The following is a 25,087-nucleotide window of genomic DNA, read 5'->3' as shown; positions in this document are numbered from 1 at the left end:
AAGTAGGTATACGCGTTACCAATGCGAGTTTGTCCAATGTACAGACTAGGTGTTTCACGCATCAGTTATCGGTTAGATGCGATCACAACATACTTTTTTTTTATTACGATAGCAATTATATGGACAGCCTCGACGAGTTTTTGCCGTCGCCGTTGCCATCGCCGTCATGTCCTTCCGGTATGAAGTCCAAATTGATAAGATCCCCCCGCGCATCGTATGCTCTACCGCGGTTGAAAGCGCGCGAGCGGAGCCGGCGAACGCGGCCAAAGCAGAGTTCAAACGAGCCAGCCCATTTCCGTCGCTCGGATGCTGCATGCGATAACATCACCCCGCTCGGGAGGCCTGCCGTCAAGCAGACAGGAAACGCCCCGCCCGTCTTTACCGAGCCTTAAAAGATGCGAAGACGCGTGGGGGGGGGGGGGGGGGTAGCGGCGCGCGAGGAGCAACTTTGAACGTTACATCTAAGGCCGCGGTCGCGATCGCTGGCGCGCGCGCTATCTCGAAGGCCATCACAGCGGACGGCTCGTATACCCTTCTACGTGCTGCGCTCTCAACGCAAAGTGACTATGCGGAGAGCATCGCTCCCTGGAGTGGCCGTACTCTCTTACACCAGCGTTTTGTAGTTACGCGAAATCGGATACAATACAGTTAGCTCTCAGCCTCACTTCGTGGAGCACTCGAATTTGTTGCTATTGCATTCGTTGCTTCGCCCTTGCGGTGAAACTGTGACTTTTTTATTTTGTAAGAAGTTATTACGGTCAAACGATTGAAACTATGCTTGTAGTTCTTTATTAGCAAGTAATGCTGCTTGCTGAAGATAGTGGCGCTCTATAAGCAACGCAGTGTCATCTGCATGTACTTACAGCTGCTTGCATATTCGTCAAGGAAAGAGGGTAATCACTGATGATGAGGGAGAAGAAAATCGGTCTAAGTACGGGACATTGTGGTACTCCTGTTTCCACGAGTTTCCTGTGCGATTCGTTACCGAAGATTTCTACATACCGAGTCCGTTGTGTCAAAAAAACTTTGAAGATATTCCTCTAAAACCATTGCGTTCAAGTTCGTTTTGCAGAATACTACGCTCCACTGAAACTTAAATGCCACCCCTAGCCATAAGCGATAAAGCAGTGTGGCCTCTCTTCGGCGGAGTCCAGTTGGCATACAGAGATCCTTTCGGATTGGAATGGCCGACAACGCTCTTCGCGATGCCTGTCGTTGCGAGGAGACGCTACACCACGTCCTGTGCGGCTGTCCGGTATATCATGTTCAGAGACAGTCACTGGCGTCCGTTCTAGCGCACGTTGACAGTAGACAAATGTCTGTTGAAACAATTCTTGCATGTCGTCAACAGAAGACATCGCAGCTGAAGGCGACAAAGGCACTGCTGAGGTTTTTGAGAGAGAAGAACTTGGACAAGCGGCTGTGACAAAAATGTCCCGTACCACGCAAGAGGGACCGACTGAGTCTGTGTGTGCTGTGTCATGTGCTATCATTCTCTCTCTCTTTCCTCTCCATCTTTAAAACTCCCCCAGCCTGTCCCCATGTGTAGGGTAACAAACCGGTCTTCCTAAACTGCTTAAACTCCCTGCCTTTCCTTCTCTACTCTTTCTTTTCTTTCACTGAAACGAATTTTTTTTATTCATCTAGGACAATACATACGATGATTTCGTTGTATGTCACACAGGTTACATGCGCATGGCCTGAAAGATTTAGCAATGAAGGAGGAGAAACGGCGAACTTGGAATAGATTACTTCTAAGTTGTAGCAGTCTACTCCTCTTGGTCGCATTTCAGCTAAACATGCAACTTCATCAAAAAATGAATCGACACGTTATCTTTTATGACGATCAAGCATAAATAGCTTCATAACTCCTCTCAACTGCATCCACCTGCACTCATTTTCCCCACATGCTATGCTTTTAGATTTCCTCATCGTTACGAACAAAATGAGTTTTTCAATTGCACGCGAGCAAAATAAAAGCAGTATCTCTTTGCACCGACGAAAGGAAAGCTATATAAATGCAAACTATGAAATCCATGAGCCTAGTACGCTCGCAATCAGTGCGCATAATCCATTCTCAAAGCGCTGTCGCTATTGAGGCAGCCCTGCTATCCAAGACGCGAAAGAGCAAAAAACAATAAACAGACGACTGATCTAGATTTCTATAACAACGCCGCGGATAACCGGAGATGAGATGAATGCCAACACAGTTTGCATTTCTTGCGCAAGTAGGTACCCCAACTTAAATCTGAACGAATGCCTGATTGCTTCGAATCAGCGCAAAAGTTAACAAACTTGGAAAGTCGATGAATAAATATAGACGGATGGGAAAAGGCAGGATACAGCGCATTGTAGATGGACGGCCTTGCACCCTGTGAATGTGCACCTGGTCTTTGCATGCAAATGTCGCATACAAAAAGCGGTTAGACTATCCTGATCCTGGCTACGCTTGAAACCACGTTCACGAAGATGGAATTCTTTCGTAGCATGGTTCTGAAAAGCAGTCTGACAGCCATTCTTCCTCCTCCAGCCATTCTTTCGCAACATTCACTTATTCCTCAATAATACCTGGGACACTTTCCCCAAGCTCCTCTTATTTGCGTTCACTTTTTCCGGTTGCTGAGATCTGTGATGCATTTCACTTTGTGAACGTAGATTATCTTGAGCAAGAAGCGAGAAATCTCTTTGAATTTGTGATCGTATGGATTTCATTGCAGCGTAGAAAAGAAAGTGCGCTTGAAGCGTATCGCATTTTAAGTTCGCGCTCAAATTCAAGAACCAAGTGCCCACAGATGAACCTCTTTTCGTACAAGGCACCGCGGGTACGAAGCGCCGGTATCTTCTCAAGCCTACCCCACGCATTTCACGCTCCAAGGTGCGCACTATACATATCCATATCTAATGAAGGGATCCTTACAATGGGCCAAACGTACTTGGGAAGAGAAGAGAGAACTCAGCGCTCCTGTTAATGTTATTTGCCAGCGGATTCTACCGGTGGGCCTACGCCATTGTCAGGGCTTGACGAAGACCGGACCGGCCATTTATATATATATATATATATATATATATATATATATATATATATATATATATATGGGTCATTCCATATCAAGTGTACCAGGTAAATTTTCGACCATCCCCGATCATGCTGAAAAATTTGAGCTGGCATGTGTCAGTGTCAGAAGGAGTTTTTGAGGCGTTATGTTTCGGGGAAAAAAATTGGTGTTGCCTAGAGGGCGCTCCGAACTTGGGACACAGAAGTGAAATTATGTCGTACATAACAATTTATATAAAATTACTGATTTGAACCACTACTACGAAGCAATATTTTCATAATTTCAAGGCGCTCTTATTTCATGATTGCGATAGTTTATTCATTTTTGTATCAACTTACATTATATTTGGCCTTGACGAAAAGTCGCAAGGTGCTGCTCGTTTAGCATTTCTTAGAAAGAGCACCGATTTTTCCGCGAGTAATCTATTCACACATAAGGCTTTGTAGGTTCCTATAGTAAGTGATAAAAACACTGCTGGATCGAAAGAAGAATAAACGTTGCCACAATACTGTGACAAAGTTAGGAAAAATGGCGTTTTGACCCACATTACGGCTTCATTTTCACAATGTAGCGGTCCAAGTAAAAATATTGCTTTTGCATCGTTGTGTAGTATGCTTTGTGGGTATGACGTACAGGAAGTTTGAAAGTGTAGTTTTTGTTTTAAGCGAGAAAAAACGTTTTCTAACTGTACAACCACAAGGCCATACAAAGTATTCTTTTTCCTTGCCTTCACTGCATAGCACGTCGGCGCAGTATTCTAGCGGGGGCGTTTACGCAGCAAATAGCGCAAGTCATAAAAGTGCTTGCCCCTTTTCTTAGTATACTGCTGTATATAACGTCAAAAATGGCAATAGTGCTAAAATTATAGAAGGGCACGACCCCCTTGGACTATCAAAGGGCAAATAATATTGAACCGCTTCATCATCCAAAAAAAGCAGAATTATAATGTAGTCAATGGCCTGCAGAGCTGTTCTAGGGCGTCGTGTTTGGCTTCTGATAATTAAGATGCATGGCCTTACGTAATAATTAATAGCATAAGTAAGGTATAGCTTGCTTAAGTTGTTTTTATGATATTTCAGGTATAAGCCAACGCGTGCCCCATATGCTCCTGAAGAATCCCAACGTGTGCCCCTGAAGAATCTGCTGTCGTGGGAACGAGAGAACACACAAAAGCGTCACGCAGAGCCCGCAGTGGGGACAACACCAGGCCTTACAAACGACGGGTGGACCATCCACAAAAAGAAAAAAAAAAACATCTTCAGTACTTAGACCGATTTTCCTCTCCCTCTTCATCAGTGACTACCCTCTATCCTTGAGAAACATGCAAGCAGCTGTAAGTACATGCAGATGACAGTGCGTTGCTTATAGAACACCCCTATCTTCAGGAAGCAGCATTACTTGCTTATAAAGATCTACAAGTATCGTTTCAATGGTTTGAACGACGCAATTTCTTACTAAATACAAAAAACACACACTCTCTGCACCGACGAAAGGAAAGCTATATAAATGCAAAATATGAAATCCATGAGCCTAGTACGCTCGCAATCAGTGCGCATAATCCATTCTCAAAGCGCTGTCGCTATTGAGGCAGCCCTGCTATCCAAGACGCGAAAGCGCATAAAACGGTAAACAGACGACGACTGATCTAGATTTCTATAAGAACGCCGCGGAAAACCGGAGATGAGATGAATGCCAACACAGTTTGCATTTCTTGCGAAAGTAGGTACCCCAACTTAAATCTGAACGAATGCCTGATTGCTTCGAATCACCGCAAAAGTTAACAAACTTGGAAAGTCGATGAATAAATATAGATGGATGGGGAAAGGCAGGATACAGCGCATTGCAGATGGACGGTTTTGCACCCTGGGAATATGCACCTGGCCTTTGCATGCAAATGTCGCGTACAAAAAGCGGTTAGGCTATCCTGATCCTGACTACGTTTGAAGCCACGTGCGCGAAGATGGAACTCTTTCGTAGCATGTTTCTGAAAAGCAGTCTGAGAGCCTGTCTTCCTCCTCCAGCAATTCTTTCGTAACAAGGCACCGCGGGTCTGAAGCGCCGTTATCTTCTCAAGCCTACCCCACGCATTTCCCGCTCTAAGGTGCGCATCTAATGAAGGGATCCTTACAATGGGCCAAAATGTACTTGGGAAGAAAAGACAGACAACTCTTTATCTTTATTTGCCAGCGGTTTCTACCGGTCGGCCTACGTCTTCGTCAAGGCTTTACCATGACCGGACCAGCCCACCACCAGTATATAAACCGCTGGAATATCAAATTCAGAGAACCGCTAAGCAGTCCACACACACAAACACACACACACACACACACACACACACATATATATATGGGTCATTCCATATCAAGTGTACCAGGTAAATTTTCGACCATCCCCGATCATGCTGAAAAAAATTGAGCTGGTTTGTGTCAATGTCAGCAGGAGTTGTTGAGACGTTATATTTCGGGTAAAAATTTGTGTTCCTAGAGGGGGCTTCGAACTTGGGGCACGTAAAGTCACTGGAAGGGGAAAAATACCGCGACCGTTCGGCCCGCCGCCATATTTGGTCCAGCGCGGCTGAAGCTTCGGTGGCGCAGTGTTGATTTTACGCGGAGAAACGCATGTACGCATTGCTTGCGCTTTCACCGCCCCGAATGAAGCATACCAATGTCCTCTAATTTATTAGGAAAGAAACAGCGGCAGTTTTCACTTGCCTACACGTGCACGTGGGCGTACCAATGCGATAAAGAAATGCAAATTGCGTGCCATTTACGCGCACGGCTGTCGGCATTTAATAAATGCGAAGCCTTTCTAAGAGAACTTCTACGACTCTGAACATTATCTATCTATCTATCTATCTATCTATCTATCTATCTATCTATCTATCTATCTATCTATCTATCTATCTATCTATCTATCTATCTATCTATCTATCTATCTATCTATCTATCTATCTATCTATCTATCCGCCTACGACTGTGTGCTCTCCTGCCCGTTTGGTTATGGGATATATACCAAAAGTGACATGGCATAACACGACTGTATGAAGAATATGAATGACAGGTCGTAACATGAATATCATTAACCGCATGATTTACACGCCACTGTCTTGGTGCTCTTGCGGCCGCTTCGTTAACTTCATATATACTAGAATTGGCATGGCGTGGCAAGAGTGTACGACGAAAATAAGTGACTGGTCCTAACCGGTAAATCATGACACGCATGTTATGTACAACATAATTTACATGACATGGTCTCGGGGCGCTCGCGGCCATTTAATTAAATATATATGTACCAAAATTGATATGACAAATCATTGCTCTATGAAGAACGTAAATTAACGTAAATGACAGGTGGTGATATGAAAATCATGACTCAAATGTCATTTATGGCATGACTTGCTTATCACGCTCATGGTGTACTCGCGGCCGGTTCCCATGTTACCACGTGTCATTTACGTTCGGCATACAGTCACGCGACACAATACAAGTTTTGGTGTATATCAAGAAATGTCTCGTCATAGAAATTTTGTTATATAGCCATTCAATTAAACGGCCGCGAGCGCCCCAGACCATGTCACGTAAATTATGTTATACACGACAGGCGTGTTATGATTTACAGGTTAAGACCAGTCACTTATGTTCGTCGTACACTCTTGTCCCGCCATACCAATTGTAGTATATATGAAGTTAACGAAGTGGCCGCAAAAGCACCAAGACAGTGGCGTGTAAATCATGCGATTCATGACGTTCATGTTATGATTTTCATGTTACGACCTGTCATTTATATGCGGCATACAGTCATCTTATGCCATATCAATTTGGGTATACATGCCATTAACGAAATTGGTAGGAGAGCCCACAGTGGTAGGCGGCTAGATAGATAGATAGATAGATAGATAGATAGATAGATAGATAGATAGATAGATAGATAGATAGATAGATAGATAGATAGATAGATAGATAGATAGATAGATAGATAGATAGATAGATAGATAGATAGATAGATAGATAGATAGATAGATAGATAGATAGATAGATAGATAGATAGATAGATAGATAGATAGATAGATAGATAGGTTTAAACTGGCAGAGCTTTGCCCGATTCCCGCCGGTTGCTGCATCCAAAAGAGCAGCGGCGGCCGGGAGACACCAGCGCGGCGAGCGAGTTGGACCGTTTTTGCGGCGAAGCCGCCGACAGCGCGCTGCGGTGAAGCGAAAAGGACTAGGGTACTTTTCCCGTTCTAGTGACTTTACGGGCACGGAAGTGAAACTGTGTCGCACATAACAATTTGTATTGTAACGAAGAGGAAGTACTCCGGCGCAAAGGCAGCATCATCGAGTGTGCAGCAGAGGCTCGAGCTAGCGAACTGTTCTCGGTGCATTGCGCGACCAGCGACCAGCTACACACTCAATAAATCGCCTTTATAGTATCAAATTACTGGTTTGAGCCACTACTACGAAACATTTTTTTCTTAATTTCAAGGCGCTGCTCCTTCATGATTTTGATAGTTTATTCATTTTTGTATCAACTTTCATTATATTTGGCCTTGACGAAAAGTCGCAAGGTGCTGCTTGTTTAGCGTTTCTTAGAAAAAGCACCGATATTTCCTCGAGTAATACATTCACATTCAGGGCTTTGTAGGTTCCTATAGTAAGCGATAAAAATACTCCTGGATCGAAAGAAGAAGAAACGTTGCCACAATATCGTGACAAAGTTAGGAAAAATAGCGTTTTGACCCATATTGAGGCTTCATTTTCACACTATAGCGCTTTATGAGGTTAATATGGCTCCAGCCAAATTTAACAGAGCCCGACGTGAGAGAGAGATAGGATCGACGAGAGAGAGGATCGACCCCCGAGGGAACAACACCAGGGCGTAGTTTACAGGGTGCCGTGTTCACAATGCCCAGCTAGCTACATAGGCGAGAGCAAGTGCTTCCCAGAAAGAATTCGCCAACATAAGAACGACGTCAGGAAGATGGAAATGCAACGCAGCGCTCTTGCAGAGCACTGTGAAAAGCACTACCAAAAGATGGACTTCGACGGCGCTTCTGTTCTCGAAACAGAAAGGAATCTGGGAAAGAGGCTCTTGCTCGAGTCGTGGCACATTCAAAACACGCCGGCAAATGTGAACCGGTCCCTCGGAACAATGCCCTCGGTTTACGTTCACGGCCTCCGAAACGTGAGGGAAAGGGAAATCCGGAGCCGCGGTGGAACAAGTCAGGGAGAAGCTTCCATGACCAAACCAGTCAACCCCTGAAGAAGGGACCGAATCGGTCCCGAAACGTCGGGCTCTCTTAAACTTGGCTGGAGCCATATTAACCTCATAAATTGTTGCACCCAGCCAGACAGATTCCTGTCAAAATGTTTACAGTATAGCGCTCCATGTAAAAATATGACTTTTGCATCGTTGTGTAATATGCTTTATGGGTATCGCGTACAGGAAGTTTAAAAGTGTCGCTTTTGTTCTAAGCGAGATAAAAGCTTTCTAACTGTACAACCACAAGGGCATACAAAGTTTTCTTTTTCGTTGCCTTCACTGCATAGCACGTCATAGCAGGATTCTAGCGGGGGCCTTTTCGCAGCAAATAGTGCAAGTCATACAACTGCTTGCCACTTATTTCAGTATACTGCTGTGTATAACGTCGAAAATGGCAATAGTGCTAAAATTATGGACCGGGACTAACCCCTAAGACCATCAAAGGGCAGGTAATATTCAACCGCTTCACCGTCCAAAGGCGCAGAATTATAACGCAGTCAATGGCCTGCAGAGCTGTTCGAGGGCGTCGTGTTTGACTTACGTAGCTAGTGACGTTGGCGGTAAGTCGCGGCCAGTATTACATTCCCGGTATTCTCGCCGGCCTTCAGGAAACACCGAGGTGTCCTGCCGTCGGGTCGTCGTGCAGGGCCTGAAGGACTTCTGGTCGCAATGCTGAAGGCGCCACGAGAAGGTACTTGTCTCTAAGTGGTGAGAAGTTCTTTTAGAGAACGTCATTGCGTAAGAAAGCCGACGTACAATGCTCGCTTGAATACCATCGGAACAACAGCGGTCTTTCCCTCGAGGTATTCCATAAGGCCCCTGAGTTCCGCGTCGGTTCGCTGTCGTTGAGCGAAGTCGTCGGCGCTTAAGGTTCCCAAGAAGCAGTCATCATCGTGGTCGTCTTGCGGCGGCGGGTCGATGGGGGCACGAGACAGGCAGTCAGTGTCAGAATATTTTCTTCCGGACTTGTAAGCGACAGTAATGTCCAATTCTTGAAGGCTCAAGCTCCATCTTGCGAGACGACCTGTAGGGTCCTTCAGGTTTGCTAGCCAACACAAGGCTTGGTGGTCGCTCACAACTTTGACGGGCCTGCCGTAGAGTTAGGGGCGAAACTTTGACGTTGCCCAGATGATATCAAGGAACTCCTTTTCTGTTGTGGAATAGTTCGCTTCCGCTTTAGATAGCGACCGGCTAGCATAATTGATGACCCATTCCAGTCCGTGAGTCCTCTACAGAAGGACGGCGCCGAGTCCTACACTGCTTGCGTCGGTGTGTACTTCTGTTTCGGCGTATTCGTCAAAATGCGCAGGTAAAGGAGGCGTCTGCAAACGTCGCTTTAGTTCTTGAAATGCTTCCTCTTGCGGCGTTTTCCGCAAGTGGCTCGGCGATTCGGGCAGTTTTTGAAGAACCGCCTGTAATAGGCGCCAAGGCCGAGAAATCGGCGCACGGCCTTCTTGTCGGCGGGTGGTGGGAATGTAGCGATGGCGCTGTCTTCTGCGGGTCGGGGCGTACTCCGGACTTGCTTATGACGTGACCCAAGAACAAGACATCCTCGTATGCATAGCGGCATTCTTTAGGCTTGTGGGTGAGTCCGGAGGTCTTGATTGCTTGAAGTACAGCTTCAAGGAGCCGGAGGTGTTCGTCGAAGTTTGAAGCAAACACAACAACGTCATCCAGGTACGGAAGGCACGTCTGCCACTTCAATCCAGCCAGCGTGGTGCCATAACGCGCTGGAACGTCGCAGGCGCCGAGCAAGGACCAAATGGCATGACTTTGGACTCGAAGAGGTCGTCTGGTGTTATAAAGGCAGTGTTCTCTCGGTCTCTCTCGTCGACTTCGATTTGCCAATAGCCGGTCTGGAGGTCATCGACGAAAAGTACCTCGCGTTATAGAATCGATGCAGGGTGTCATCTTCCGCGGGAGAGGGTAGACGTCATTCTTTCTGATTTTGTTCAGGCGGCAATAATTCACGCAGAAGTGTAGGGTTCCGTCTTTCTTCTTCACTAACACCACGGGTGACGCCCTCGGACACTTGGAAGGCTGGATGATGTCTTCGCGCAGCATTTGTCGACTTGTTTCTCTACAGCTTCGCGTTCTCGCGTCGAAACTCTGTACGGGCTCCGGTGGAGTGGCCTGGCAATTTCCTCTGTTGTGATGCGATGTTTTGCGACCGGGGTCTGCCGAATTCTCGACGACGACAAAAAACAGTCCTTGTATTGAAGGAGCAGGGTTTTGGGCTGTTCTTGGTGATGCATCGGAGGCTCAGATTCACTTTGAAAGCTGGTTGAGGAGCCTGTTTCGTCGCAATATATTCGGTAGAATCGGTGAGTGCGAAAGCACTGGTGGCTTGCACAATTTCTTCTATATAGGCGACCGTCGTGCCTTTGCTCACGGGCTGGAACTCGTTGCTCAAATTCGTGAGCACCACTGTTCCTTTCACCTCCACCGAGCTCGGTTATTCCTCTTGCGACGCAAATCTCGCAGTTGATCAACAAGTGCTGGTCTCCTTCAACGACGCCTTCCAGGTTTGCCGATTTTTGAGTGTCGACGGAAATGTTGACGCTGGTGCGAGGGGGGATGGTGACATGGTCTTCCAGCACATTCAAGGCGTGCTTTCCTGGCGGTGTGTGTGGTGGTAGTGCTTTTTCTGCGGATACTGTGATCGACTCGGATCTCAGGTCGATGACTTCACCATGTAAGCTTAAGAAGTCCATACAAAGATGATATCTCTCGAGCAAAGCTATAGCACTACGAAGCTCGCGGGTTAAATCCGGTTGTTTATGGTGACTCTCGCTGTGCAGATTCCCGCCGTCTTTCCATAGGTGTCCTCCAGCGGTCCGATTTTCGGGGCCTTGACTTTTTTTTTAACATTATGGCGAACGGTCCACTGATGACAGAATAGTCGGCTCCGGCGTCAACAAGAGCTGTGACCCTGTGACCGTCGATAAGAACATCGAGGTCGCTAGTTCGTCGCCTTGCGTTGCGGTTAGATCGTGGCGTCGGATCATAACTACGTCGGTTTGTTCCGCTCTCTTGCGTCGTCAAGTCTTCTTCAGGCCACGATGTTTCGAAGTCAGGGTCTTGTTCGGCTTGCGGCGTGTTTTGTCGCAGCGTCGTCGTCGGCGGCGGAGGACCTTCGGTATTTTGTCGTACAGGAAGGTCACCTCCATCGGTTGCTACCCATTGTTTTCCGGATATGGGCTTGGGGAAGGGCCCGGAGTAGGGCCGGTGTACTGGCGACGCTGCGGTGATATATAGCAGCCTGGCGACTGCGATCGAGAATGTTGTCTGGGTGTCCACGGCGCTCCTGTGAGGTAGTAGCGACGTCGTGAGGTCGGTCATCCCGCTGTGGACACGCCACGTTGACGGCGCAACCGCGTAGCCTCATCTGTCGGTACTGGCAGCGCCGATAGGTCTGGTCTGTGGCGCACCAAACGTCGTTTTTTCGTTGGGCGTAGCCTTGCCGCACCGACATGTGGTATGGCGTCGGTGGTGGCGGCGGAACTGCTGTGGCGGTGCGGTCTTGACGTGGGCGCGGAGGTGGGGGGGGGGGGCGGCGTTGGGTCGGGCTGCAGCAGCATAGCTCATCGCTTGAAGCTGCGGCTGTGGAGGTTCAAAGGTACCACACAAGGACTGCTGTATTTCCTCTCGAACAAGGTCTGCGATCGAGGAAACTTGTGGTAGGGACGACGGGAACATTCCACGAAGCTCCTCGCGTACTACGGCTCTTTGGTCTCACGCAGGTCGTCTGAGCAGAGTGATTCAATGTCTACGTAGCCTGGCGTCGAGCTGCGATTGAATTATCGTGTACGCATTTCCAGTGTCTTTTTTACGGTTGTTGCCTTCGAGAGATATTCCTGGACGGTGTTCGGTGGCTTCCTCATAAGTCCAGCGAAGAGCTCCTGCTTGACTACTCGCATGAGCAGTCAAGCAGGAGCTCTTCTCTTTTTTGCCCTCAGGCATGCCGGGGTTATTGTGGGGGAACAGCCGGGTCATTTAATTCGCGAAGATGGTCACGGTTTCGTTCGGATGTTGCACCAGTGTCTCCGGTAAGGCCGCGGCTCTTTCCTTTCGGACGACGGTCGTGAATGTCTCCAAGAAAGCGCTGCGAAATAGGTCCCAGGTTCGAAGTGTGGACTCCTGGTTCTCGAGCCATGTCCTTGGTGCCTCCTCCAGGTAGAAGTACACGTGGCGCAGCTTGTCCTCGGAGTTCCAGTTGTTAAATGTTGCGACTCTTTCCAACGTCTCCAGTCAGGTTCTGGGGTCTTCACATGGCGAACCACAGAATGTCGGCAGCTCCCAGGGAGGCTGCATCGCTATCGCTGCAGGGGACGCTGTGGCCGTCATTGTGACTGTTGTCTTCGTCGCTGTGGCTTTTGGCTTGTCCGGTAGCGGCCCGTGTTGTGGGGGCAGTCCTTTCAGTCTGCGGCTGGCTTGACTGTCGCTGATGGTGTCGGTGTCTTATTCGAGACGTGGGCGGGGTTCACGGCTTGACGGGGGCGTCCGGAACATGAACGAACGTCGATAAAACTGATCATCACTGGAACGCGCCGGCTTTTATACATCATGCATCGAACTTTCCAGCGTTATCGCTGGTGCTTATACAAGCTATGGAATAATGTTGGCTATTCGCGTTCTGCGCGTAATGTTAACGGAATGATTTCAAACAGACGGGAGGCTTCTGAAGCATAGTGGGGTTGTCTGCGCCAAGCGTTGGTAACAGTCCTTGTGGGCGACATCCGAACACATGAAAATAATTTATAAACGCGTGTGGCACTATCATAGTTGTTTAAATAAAGAGGTCAAGATTTCACGTGCAAAAGACAGCACATTTATCTCAAGAGCAAGAAAAGATTATTATGATCCAACAGATATGTCAGGCGAATCTTCAGTGAATGCGAGGTAAACGTAGAATTAGTACAGTGACTAATTATGTTTTACTCTAAACAAATTGCCTAGTATGAATGTTCTACCTATACGACAGCTGGTACCTCACGCAAAGGAGATATTTATGCCGTTCCACCGTTCAAATTCATGTTAAATGCAGGCGCAATATTACACGGACATACTGATGAATTCTGTGTGAACAGTACCAACACTTCATATTTAGCTGTCTGTTGAGCTTACCTGTACACGTGTGTGCGATTATTCCCTATTATTTCTTTTGAATTTCCTTCGTGACCTGCGGACTTTCTGAGCTAGTGTTCAGCTATTTTATCGCAGGTTTGCCAGTGATTGTTTCCTTTTCATTAGGGGTGTGCGAATATTCGCAGTTTCGAACATTTTTCCAATAGTGTTTGATATTCGATTCGATTCGCACCGGAATTTTGCTATTCAAAGTATTTGAACTTCCGCTCAATAAAAGTAACGTTCATTCGCTAAAAATCAAATCAGAGCGCTTCTAAATGATATTTTAAAATTATGGCATGCTGTTATGTAGAAGATCAAGTGTAAAAATAAGGCAAGCACAAAGCACCCTCATGGTGAGTGAAATTTATTCTGCTGGCAGTTCCTTTCCTTCAGTGATCCAGATCTGCTGGCTTTAACGTCACCTATGGATACGCCTTGATCGTGGGCCGCTTCAAGAGTTGGTACTTCGACGAGCTCCGTCTACACAAAGCTGCTTGACAACGCCTACAAGCTTGTCATCGAGGTCCGAATATTTTCCCATTTTTCATCCGTAGAAACGTTTACTGGTCGACGCCCAGCTGTAGACCTCCTTCCTTTGTTTGCAACACTCAGAGACACAGGTTTTGGGCGTGCAAAGTAGACGCTATGTAGCTGTCCTCAGCGTGCGAAATAACTTTCATTTGGTATAAGCTTTCATGATGAAAGGGGCGCGCACCATTTGCACTTCGCTGGGAACAAATTTCACGCAGGCAAACCGTGGTCGAACACGAAACGAGCCGGCTTGCGCTAAAATCACGGAGGAAGGAAAACTCAGGAGGGGCCCTATCGTATTCCAATGCATTGCGAAAAGTGTGGCGGAAGTGACGTCAAAGTTATGGGACCAACCAACCAGTACGGGGCAAACAAAACAGCAGACGCCTCGCGGCGTGCTCTCCGCGCTGGTTCGTTTCTGAGCAGATCTGTAGTTCCGGCGTAAACTTAGCGCGTATTGTGCGGTTTTCATCCAGTAAAACGTTGCAAGCAGATGTTTACCAGGCATTTCGTGCGTGGCAGGCCCGAGCGCTGCGTGCTGAAATTCTTCGTGGAGTGTTTTCGTGCTACAGTGGAGAAAGTACCGTTACGTGCCGTAAGTGCCATAATCAAAAACATTCAGCCCCTACATTATCGTATTCGAACCCACCAAGCGGTGACTTACGCGTTCTGCTGGGCGTTATGCCTTTCTTTTCCTTTCTCGTAGCCCGATTTCCCGATCCATTGGCCGATTAGCGGTTCTTCGCTCGAATATATGGAGTGAGCGTAGTAACCATTCGGCGCAACGCCAACCTAGTAGTTGACGTAACTTCACGTCCAAAAGCCGCGCTGTATTGCATACGCGATCGTGCACGTGAAGTATGTAAGTCCAGTGCGCACACAACTACTAGCACGCACCAAGCGCACACCGCACAATACATACGCCACGTAGTCCGGTAATAACAACAAAATTTAATTACCCTTCCGTATGAACGACACAGCCTCTAAAAACGCGACACGATGCCTTCGGCGCATATAGATGTCAGGCTCTGCCCAGGCGACGCTGCGAAAAACACCGCCACCAGCGCCCTCATCGCAGCCCTGGCGCTAACTGGGTAGTACAAAGAGAGCCGTCCGCAAGTGAATGTGCATAGGCCACAATAGAACCCCCCCCCCCTGTTTCGTTGGTGTCGAGGCGCGATTTCCGGAAAATCAAGGACATGAAAAGCTTTTTCCGCTAATCTGCGCTTTAGAAACGTAGGAAGCTCATCAAAGCGAACTGCGGGTACAATGCAAAAGAGGTTTGAGTTATTTCGGCGCGCTGCAACTCGTAAGTAAAAGCGAGCATCGCTCGACATCAAGTTTGATGCAAGCCCTCCGACGTCCGTTCTGTAGCGCCTAAATGCGTTACATTCGGGTATATACGTAAAGTCAAAGCGATGAAGTACATACGCGATCAATTTACATAGCTGTGCATCTTACGATTAGTGGCACAAAGCTCGTTGTATGAGAGACGAATGGCCCCGGCGATTTTGGCCTTTTCAGTTCCGTTCTCCCTGAATTCATTTCTCTCTACCTGTGCATTGGACTGTTTTATTGCGCATCCTCAAATGGTCTCTTGATTGTTTTCTTCTGTTTGCATATACTGCAAATGGGGATACGTGCGTGTCCACTTTCGCAGGGTACAACCAAAGGCAAAACCGTGGCCTCCGAGATAGCTACGGCAATCGCGGAGGCCACGGGCAAAACAAACCTGAAGGTGGTCACGACCAACATTTTGCGATTTACTTGTATGGTGCACGTGGTTGCTAGTTAGAACCGGAACTCCGAGCCTTCAAAACGCACGTCTGCGATGCTGTGCGGTGACGACCAACTCAGAATATAGGAGATCGTGGCGTGCGTATCACGCGTGTTCAGTCTGCCTCTAGCTGCTCACTCCTTTTTGCAGGGCACGCACCGCGGTCGGAGCCTCTGCTGAGCTTTATAGTCATGGTTACCACGGTTCTCCATCAGGGCTGCGCAAAACAACAGCAGAACCACATTATCAAACTTTTTCATGCGACCGGCTGTGTAGATCGCGGGTACATCGCTTACCCAACACGCTTGCAACGGCCCGTATCCAGCGCTCTCGTCTTCTTCGTACGACAGCTATGGAAATCGGTAAAATTGAACGTTGTTATTCAGTCCTTTACGTCCGTGGCAATTCACAACGCAACAGTAGCATCGATTGCCGCGTTTCTTCGTAGCGTGCGGAGTGGTCTTGCCTGCTGTTTTAGCCGTCGTTCTGGCGAGTGATTCAGCAAGCACTTCATGGCGGTTCGGTGGCGCGTCCGACTAGCGGAGAGAAATTCGCAGCTGTCTTTCTAAGTGTTGACTGCGAAAACACACGAAATATTAAGCTCAGTCGTTGTTTCGTACTCGTTAGTTGCACCTGGTCCCACAGCAAACTGTGCGAGGGAGTCGGTCTTTGTACTATTCAATACTTCTCCGACAGGTGGCGCCACGCGTCTTGGAAACTCCAGAGCCTGACGTCTATAATGTACGGCGTGGCAGACGCGTACGCCAAAAACAAAAGTCCTCGTGAGTTCTGAGTTGACACAATGAGTAAGCACCAGCGGAGCGCACATCCGAGAGCTTCGCGTGCAAGTACAATTGCATTAGTGATCAGCAATGAAGCGCGTTCGCTTCATTGCGTCGCTTCATACGAGTCAATTCACGCATGCTGCTCCTTCTGTGTGTTCTCTAGGAAAGCTACGCAATGCCGAGCTGTTGCGAATACCCGGTGCAAATCGCATGCACGGCGGAAAGTGCCGGGTGTCACTTTTCATGTGTACGTACGTTCGCTTCATGGTTGATAAATAATGCATGGTATTTGCATGCGAAGTTCTCCGATGTGCGCCCTGTTGCTTCTTACTCATTGTGTCAACTCAGACCACGTGTCAACTTTTGTTTTTGGCGTCTGACGCGCCGTACATAACATGCGCCGAAAGCATCGCAAGTGCTGTGTCGTCGTTCATACGGAAGGGCCATAAACTTTTGTTGTTGTTATCGGACTACGTGATGTATGTATTGTGCGGTGTGCACTGGCCGCGTGCTAGTTTCTAAAGGCTGCGTCGTTCATGCGGAAGGGCAATAAGCCTTTGTTGTTGTTATCGGACAACGTGATGTATGTATTGTGCGGTGTGCGCTCGCCGCGTGCTGGTAGTTGTGTGCGCACTGGAATTACAAACTTTGCGTGCACGATCGCGTATACAATAGAGCGGTGTCCTCTTTTCGACGTGAAGTTACGTCTACTACTACGTTGGCGTTGCGCCGAATAGCTACTACGCTCACTCCGCATGTACGAGCAAAGAACCGCTAATGGCCCAATAGATCGGGAAATCGGGCTACGAGAAAGGAAAAGAAAGTCCTAACGCCCAGCAGAACGCGTAAGTCACCGCTTGGTGGGTTCGAATACGATAATGTAGGGGCTGAATGTTTTTGACTTATGGCACTTACGGCACGTAACGGTACTTTCTCCACTGTTGCACAGAAACGCTCCGCGAAGAATTTCAGCATGAGTCGCTCCGCGCTGCCACGCACGAACGACCTGGTAAACGTCTGGTTCCAACATTTCACTGCATGCAAACCGCACAATACGCTTTAAGTTTAAAAGTGACTACAAATTTGCGCAGAAGCGAACCAGCGCGGAGGGCACGCCGCGGGGCGTCTGCTGTTTTCTATGCCCCATACCGGTTTCCTTGCCCCATAAATTTTACGTAACTTCCGCCACACTATTCGCAATGCATAACCATTGGGATACGATAGGGCCTCTCTCGAGTTTTCCTTCCTCCATGGCTAAAATGCATTCCGTCACCATAGTGTGATAGCGATGTTACTACATCTGCCACTCACGGTTGCTAATGCCGCGAACGTTGTTTCTGTTTCGTCTCGATCGACTGGTTTTGAGAAGCGTGCTTTCCGAATGAATCTTAGCACCGCGAAATCAGCCTGCGATATAAAATTGTTTCTTATCGCCCTACAAACGGTGAATTATTAAGTTATTCAGGCTCGTGCGAATATCGCACGTTACGTCACGACGCCACAGCTATCATCAGTTTCGTTTTCACGCGGCGGGTAGTGCGCTGCCGGCAGGTATACGGCGTACCGTTCAAAAGGAAATGTATTGTTTTTCGCCATGTTTTGCACTATATTTTAACGCGAATGCGTTACTTGTACAGGATTGCGAAAGCGCGCATTCATCCCGCGTCCGCAAAAGTGGTGTGAGAAAAACACGTGACCTCTCCCAGCGGCACTGACGCCGTCGCCAACGTGTGTAGTGTTGTCGACACCACCTTGGTTCATATAATTAGTGCAGCCTCCAGAGGAAAAGCTGGGCCCAAAAAGTGCCGAACACAAGAACACCGTCATTACCGTAGCATTGTCATTGTTGCATTTGCAATTATTTAGAGATCGGCTAAAATTAGCGCTATTTAATGTTAGTAATACTGCAAACATAAACACGGGAATTTCGACGGATTAGAAACGTGCGAACAGTGTCTAATGTTCATTTACGAGATTTTGAGGACTGATTCAAGGCTATTTCGACAATTTAATGTGTGCCGCACTCGCGAGGCAGGAAGGTGCGTTTGCAGACACTTTTGCTAGATGGCGCCGATGGCGTTCGAGATCGCGGCCGATTGCGCGTCTTCTGACTGAGTTCTGAGTCGCAGTGCGCCGTCGTCTGCACTTTCTGTTGGCATGCGCTTACAACTGCACTTCACGTGAACTCACTTTCATTAATTACAGTGAAAATTGTATACTGCCGTCAAGTCTAGCACCCATGTCAGGGGCTGGTAACGACTGCACGGCATACGGCAATGGCGGCAATGGCGGCGCCCTTGTGGTTGGAGATACCAATGCGTGGGCCCTATGAAGAGCTTTTCCTCTGGTGCCTGTGCTATGTTTTGGTTGTACCAAACCATGTAAATAAACACAGTTCGGTCTCTGCATTCCCTCATTCTTTGTAAGACATCTAGGGAACAACGCTTAGCAGCACCCCTCCAGTGCTTTACCCACAGAGCGAGAATTCTTGAGCAGGTGAAACTGCGCTCGCTCGGGCGTCCCAATGAAGCCACGAGATCGGACACAGCACTGGCGCACCCTGGCGCGTCGTGAGAGTCCGCTAGCCGGGAGGGAAAAACGCGCTCGTCGCGCTCTCCGACGAAGCTCGCCGGTTGAAGGCCATTCGGCGTTAATTCGCCGTTCTTGCTTTACGCCCAAGTTGGTGTGTTTCTCGTGCATTCTCGCCGGCGCCATATTCTTCGGTAAATTAACGAAAAAAGTCGCACCACATACAGAAAAATTACCTGAGTGAGAAATGTTGTAGAAAGCGAAATCTAAAATTTTCGGTAACGTGAACTGGATAGGTTAGGTACAATTTTTCGATGCCTCATGAAACGCAAAAATTGATCATCCGTGTCCCGCGTCGGCGGCGTCAACATGAGTGATGCAAGAAAATCATCATACCGTGATGACGTCCCCACATGACGTTAGCATGACGGCACTGATCGCCAAAATTTGTGAGGTCATTATGATGTCAGGATGACGTCACAAGAAGTGACGTCATCACATGACATCGTCACTTTGCGTTGCCTCTGTGATCGGTGGTCCGATCACGGAGGCAGTACAAAACCAGGTGAGGTGCAGAAAGTGTGTAATGCCTCCGATCCTGGAGGCAGCGCAAAACCTCGTTAGGTGCAGAAATCTTTTGTACGGGGGTGTTGCAGGATAGACACATCCACTGACGAAAACGAAGGAAAAGATGGCTTTCGCCTTCGAGCCGTCTTAGTCTAATGCATAATAAGGGACCCTATGAGTTTTTAAAGACGATAGTCTTCCTTGAGCGCAGAAATTTTGGTCTGTCTTTCCGCCTGTTTTTCTGTCTGTCACACGATTCAGCCACCCGGCCAAAGTTTAAGCACTTGCTGAACGCCCAGCCATCTTGAACTGGTAGCTGCGTTCAATACGTAAGTATCATCAATACATAAGTAACATCAATACGTAAGGATTAGGTGGTGTGTTCCTTTACTAGAATATACATAGATGCGTAGTTCTAAAGACCCCTAGTGTTTCTTGGGCTGCACTGAAAATGCGACGCTGTGCACGAAAAAGCCTTCTGCCGACGATGTGGTGCTGCCACCTGGCAGTGGCCCTGGGTTCTGCACAAGCTCATATTTCCCGACGCCACTGCTAGATGACGTCCATATCTCAGCAGCGCCTCTTCTATTTTATCAATGCCCGCCAGATGCGGCAAATATCATCGAAAGACTATCGTCTTTCGATGATATTTGCAGCGAAGCACGCAGATACGCGGCCAATTTTTGCAACGAATGATAAGACTTACTCCCTGAGAAGTGTTTCTCGCAAACGTAGTCACGAGGCGTGAGCTCGATCTCTCGTTGGTAAGGCACGAGCCCACGCTTCCAATCTCACCAGGTCACTAGGAACTTTGAAGGTTGCGTACCCACTCCTTGCAGGATGCGTACCCACTGTTGCAGTTCGGCACGACACATTTCCAGCCCATCCTAAAGGAGCTATACTTCTTGACGGAGAAATACTTCTTTCTACGTGCCTTTGTTGCGGCGTGAAAAGCCCGCGCAAAGTTCGAGAAGTCAGTGCCGCCGGCACAACGTGGAAGCCAGTGAGCGCGCTAAAGAGACAGAAAGCCTGAAACTAGCGAGGGAATGCGCGACAGCTTGCCCGCGCGAATTTCGAACTTTCCCTCCCAAGGCCATATATGCAACTGTGCCCACAAGATGCGAGCGAGGAAAGCGAGGAGCGAGGGGCTAATGCATGTGGCAGACGTCGTCTGCTCAGGGGCCACAACTAGCAGCTCGTTTCAAGCTCTGTCCGGCCTATAATTCGGGTAGTATCTATTAATAACTGCAGCGGAAATATCTGTCACATCTCGTAAGAATGTGCTTAGGGATCCTCTGCAACTTTGTTTCTGTAATTTCGCTTCGAAGTTTTCGAAAAATATTCGATAAATATACGAAAATTTTTCGGTGTGATTCGCACTCAAACTTTATTATTCGAATTCGCTTTTAATCCAAAGTTTTGCTATTTTCAAAGCTCCAGTTTTCATTATTTTCTATTGTCGTTCTTTTTTATCACTATCTTTTCTTTCAACAGCCGGCCTTACGTCTGCCCAAACCTTCATTTTATTCGCATTTAATGAAGAAAGATGTGGACAACGTGAGACATGGACGCAGTGACGTTAGGGTCGCTAAGGCGACATATGAAGTTCGCGCCGAGGGAAGAATAGTGATAAGAGAAAGGGGGGGGGGTGCCAGTTGTTATTGACAGCACTGCTTACCTTCTGCTTGCTGCGGTGGGCGTTTTCCTGCTGCCGGGTAAATTCGCCGATGCACTTTTCGCCCCAGAGCACCAAGCTCATGCGCCAGTAGGTGAGAGCCAGCGTGGTCACGGGAACACCGTATGTCAGGACCAGGAACAGCACATTGTATCTGAAATTTGAAAGGAGTTGCTCTCAGCGGATGCCCGTTTTTATTTCATTTTCCCAGCAGCCTTAGGCTTATCCAGGAAGAAGAGTAACTGCGCGTCAAAATATAAAAAGGAAAGAGATGTATTTATTTCTTCATCGAGCCCAAACTACTACGGTTCAGACGAGCACCTGAGACCAAATAAAGGAACTTCTCTCTGCGTAGAACAATATCCACCACGTAAGCACTGCATGAGGCTGAACTGGATGCTGTATCTAGTAACCATAGTTATATAGATGCCCCTGTATTATCACGTGCCTGTAATGGTGAAGCACATGGAAGTCAAACCGGTTATGACTGAACTCTGTTGACACGCCGTGACAGTTTGAGATGGTAAGATGTCGCGCTGCTAAGCTCGAAGACGCGGGTATACGACTCCCGGCCACGAGGGCCGAATTTCAATCGGGGCGTAGTGAAAAGAACGCCTGTGTGCTTAGATTTAAGTGCATATTAAAGAACCCCAAGGGGTCGAAGTTGGTCCGGAGTGCCCTGCTACGCCATGACTTATATCGTGGTTTTGGCATGTGAAACACCGACAACGCGGATTCGCATCAGGCCGCGGCGGTCGCATTTCGATGGAAGCGAAATGCTAGAGGCCCGTCTACGGCGCTATTTCAGTGCATTTTAATGAACCCAGAGTGGTCGAAGTTATTCCGAACACTCCACTACAGTGTGTCTCATAGCCCGAGTCGCTTTGGGACGTTAAACCGCGTCAACCTGCCAAAGTAAATTCCAGGACTTACTATTAACTGTTTGTCAGGCAAACACGTGCTCAGCAAACGAAGTAACCTTCAAGGTGCAACGATAGCGCTGAGCACAGTCAGCGGTCGTCAGCAATGCGTCTCGTGAATGAAACGACGCGGATGTTAGGCATGCGTCATCGCACATTCCAGCGTTATCGCTGGTGCTTGCGTGAGTTCGAAAATGTGCCCGCGGTTTCGCGTTGCGCGCGTAACTCAATTAAAATTTTTGACAACATTCGATTATGCTTCGAAAGATTCAGGCATAGCTTACGCTGAGCAACAGTACGTCTAACGGCGTTAGCGGGTGCAGCCAGGCGAGACCCAATCCCTGCGAAAACCTTGCAGGCTTGTCAATACGTATACAAGCACACGAAATGAAGCGTCAGAAAACAGAGGAAGAGCACTTATTCGTATGTAAACAAGAAACCACTTGTGTTGGTGGGAAAAATATATTAGGCTGCATTGCTTGTCTCTGGTGAAACTCGCTGCGCAGAAAAAAAAGACACGGACAGAGAAAGTGACGACAGAACGATGCGCTTACTTCCAGCAGAATGTTTATTATTACACAGAGGCGGAACATATACGTTGACCAGTGCGCGCAGGCGCTGGTCACCATGTATCGCCACCAACGAGCCTATTCTTTCGTCCTTTCATTTGTTTGGCTCGCGTGAAATGTAGAAACAACCTTCCGTATAATCAAGGGTACCATTAATGTCGGAATTATTATTGTCTTGTGCTCTTTGATGCAGGAGTTAGTATTTTCAGGGCGATAATGTGTTGCCGAACCAGAGAATCTAAATAAGGCTCACTACATCAATATTAGCTCCAACATATACATATCGGTATTTACAGTATTGCTACGCGTATATGCGAATTCATAGGTTAAACATGTTCTGTAGCACTGATAGTAATTGATTAAATATGTGATTGCGCACAAATTTCTGCAAATTCCAATACAGCTTTTGTGTTGTGCTTGTTTTTCGGGTGCCCCACAACAAAAAAGGCGGTGCTTTTCTGCTGCTTGCGTCACTCGTCATCAAATGTACAGCATGACAGAAGCTTATTTAGCAAAACCATGGCTGTATAGCCTTCATTCAACTGACGGCTAGTAAATGAGAATCCAATGTAAAGACGGGAGCCACCAAACTGAAACACACTTTGCAATAAAGGTTGGATAGACGGCAATACAAAGTGCATCTGAGTGGCTTGCCGGTGTTTCGATAAGTTGACCTATCTTTGTCAAAAGACACCTCGTCATCCTTGGCAGTTTAGGTTTAGAGGGTCAGTGACGAATGCTGGGCTGGATTTTCAGCACTTCTTGCGCGATAGGTTTTAGTATAAGTGCAATACAACGGTAATATTTAACATGGGCCTTGAAGGGAAAACTAGTGAAACAAAAGTTGGGTAACCATCAAAGTTCGCTTGGAAGAGCATGAGTCTCGGCGCGAGGACGCATCTATTTCATCGGTCGCGCGTTTCGCGGGCTTCATTTGTTTGTTCTCGGAAATAAGAACCAGGAAAACCTCAGCAGGTTATCTGAGGCTGCATACAACCTAAAATTGGCATGTTAGTGCTTCAGGCAATGATTAAGAAGCTTACCAATTAAAATTATTTCTTTAATTGGATCCACCTCACTGCCACGCATAATGTTTCGCTTCGAGTTTTGCTTTAACCTTGATTTTTTTTGTATTTGTGCCCATCGGGATTTTTCGCTCACTGACAACACCGCAACGCCGACACCAGAATTTCTGCGACACGAGCTCCTTAAGGATATCCCGTTAAAAAGTTCATGAAAAGCTTGTGGTTGCAGCAGAAAGTTAGTAACAGCGTGTAAGTTACAGTTACGACATTCTCGCCGGCAGCAATTACCTTTCTATTCGCTACTTAGTGACACTACAGCTGTGCATGTGCCATCGATGTAGGTTAGGTACAGTATTAGCGGTAACGCTTTGCAAGTAACAGTGTTACCAGCGAGGGATTACTTTTTTCGGTAAATTAGTAGCGTACTCGTTAGCATGTTGGAACTGTAAAGCGTAACCTACCTATGTTTCCATTTTTCGGTAACGTGCGGTGTCGTGTTACTAGTTACTTTTTATTCTAATCATCCCGAGTTTTTTACGCAAAACTCCGTCTCGTAGGCGCCGCTTTCCGAGAGCTCGCTCCAACGTTCCTTCGTCGCTGCGGCGGACTGCTGCCGGCCCGCCAGGCGTTGACAATTAGCGACCCCATGCGGGGTCGCTTTGTTGTGTGGGGCAAATTGCGGCGCAAATTGCGACTGGGAACAAATTGCTGGAATTTCTCACGAATCGCTGACTCCTGAAGGGGAGGTTAGGCCCGTCGCCACTGCAAGCTTGGCGAAGGCCACGGCGTCCACCATGATACCCACACGTAGCAACTGTACCTATACGCGTTTCGTAAAGTGTATTGCAGCAGCTGGATTCTTTTCTATCTGCAATTTGCGGCCACGTTTAGGTTCACTGAATTCCTGATCGAGCGAGTTTGACCTTGAACACCGTCACAGAAACACTGGCCATTTTTGGGGTAATTATTCAGTTTCAAGTAAAAAAAAAGCTTATTTGCACAAACATTCTTTTTTTTTTCGATAATATGCCGTTCAAGCATTTCTTCATAGCTATAAGATTAGCGCATCTATTCAGCACGCGTTCCGAATTACTGTATACTTGTTGCATGCCGGGAATAATAAGAAAGGGAATGTTGTAACGATTTCGATGACATAATGAATGTGGTTGAGCACTTTTACTCAAAACTATACAGCTCAACTGTTAATCGCCGTACTTCGAGTGCAAGCAAAACAGAACACGACACCGAAATCCCAAGCGTAACA

The 25,087-nt window shown here is 47.6% G+C and overlaps 1 protein-coding gene across 1 annotated transcript in view; it reads right to left on the bottom strand.

Annotated features, from left to right (window-relative positions):
• Nucleotides 1-15,964: 15,964 nt before the first annotated feature.
• Nucleotides 15,965-25,087, bottom strand: part of LOC119400434 (tachykinin-like peptides receptor 86C) — a 62,299-nt gene continuing 53,176 nt past the window's right edge. Inside the window, exons 3-4 of the mRNA XM_037667503.1 lie at nt 21,313-21,463; nt 15,965-15,970 (exon numbers count right to left, since the gene is read on the bottom strand). Coding sequence (XP_037523431.1) covers nt 15,965-15,970; nt 21,313-21,463 — 157 coding nt within the window. The remainder of the gene's footprint in view (nt 15,971-21,312; nt 21,464-25,087) is intronic.

Source organism: Rhipicephalus sanguineus, chromosome 1 (genome assembly GCF_013339695.2).
Source record: "Rhipicephalus sanguineus isolate Rsan-2018 chromosome 1, BIME_Rsan_1.4, whole genome shotgun sequence".
Taxonomy (NCBI): domain Eukaryota; kingdom Metazoa; phylum Arthropoda; class Arachnida; order Ixodida; family Ixodidae; genus Rhipicephalus; species Rhipicephalus sanguineus.
The sequence above is the reverse complement of the archived record's forward strand: the minus strand, read 5'-3'. Positions and strand labels throughout refer to the sequence as shown.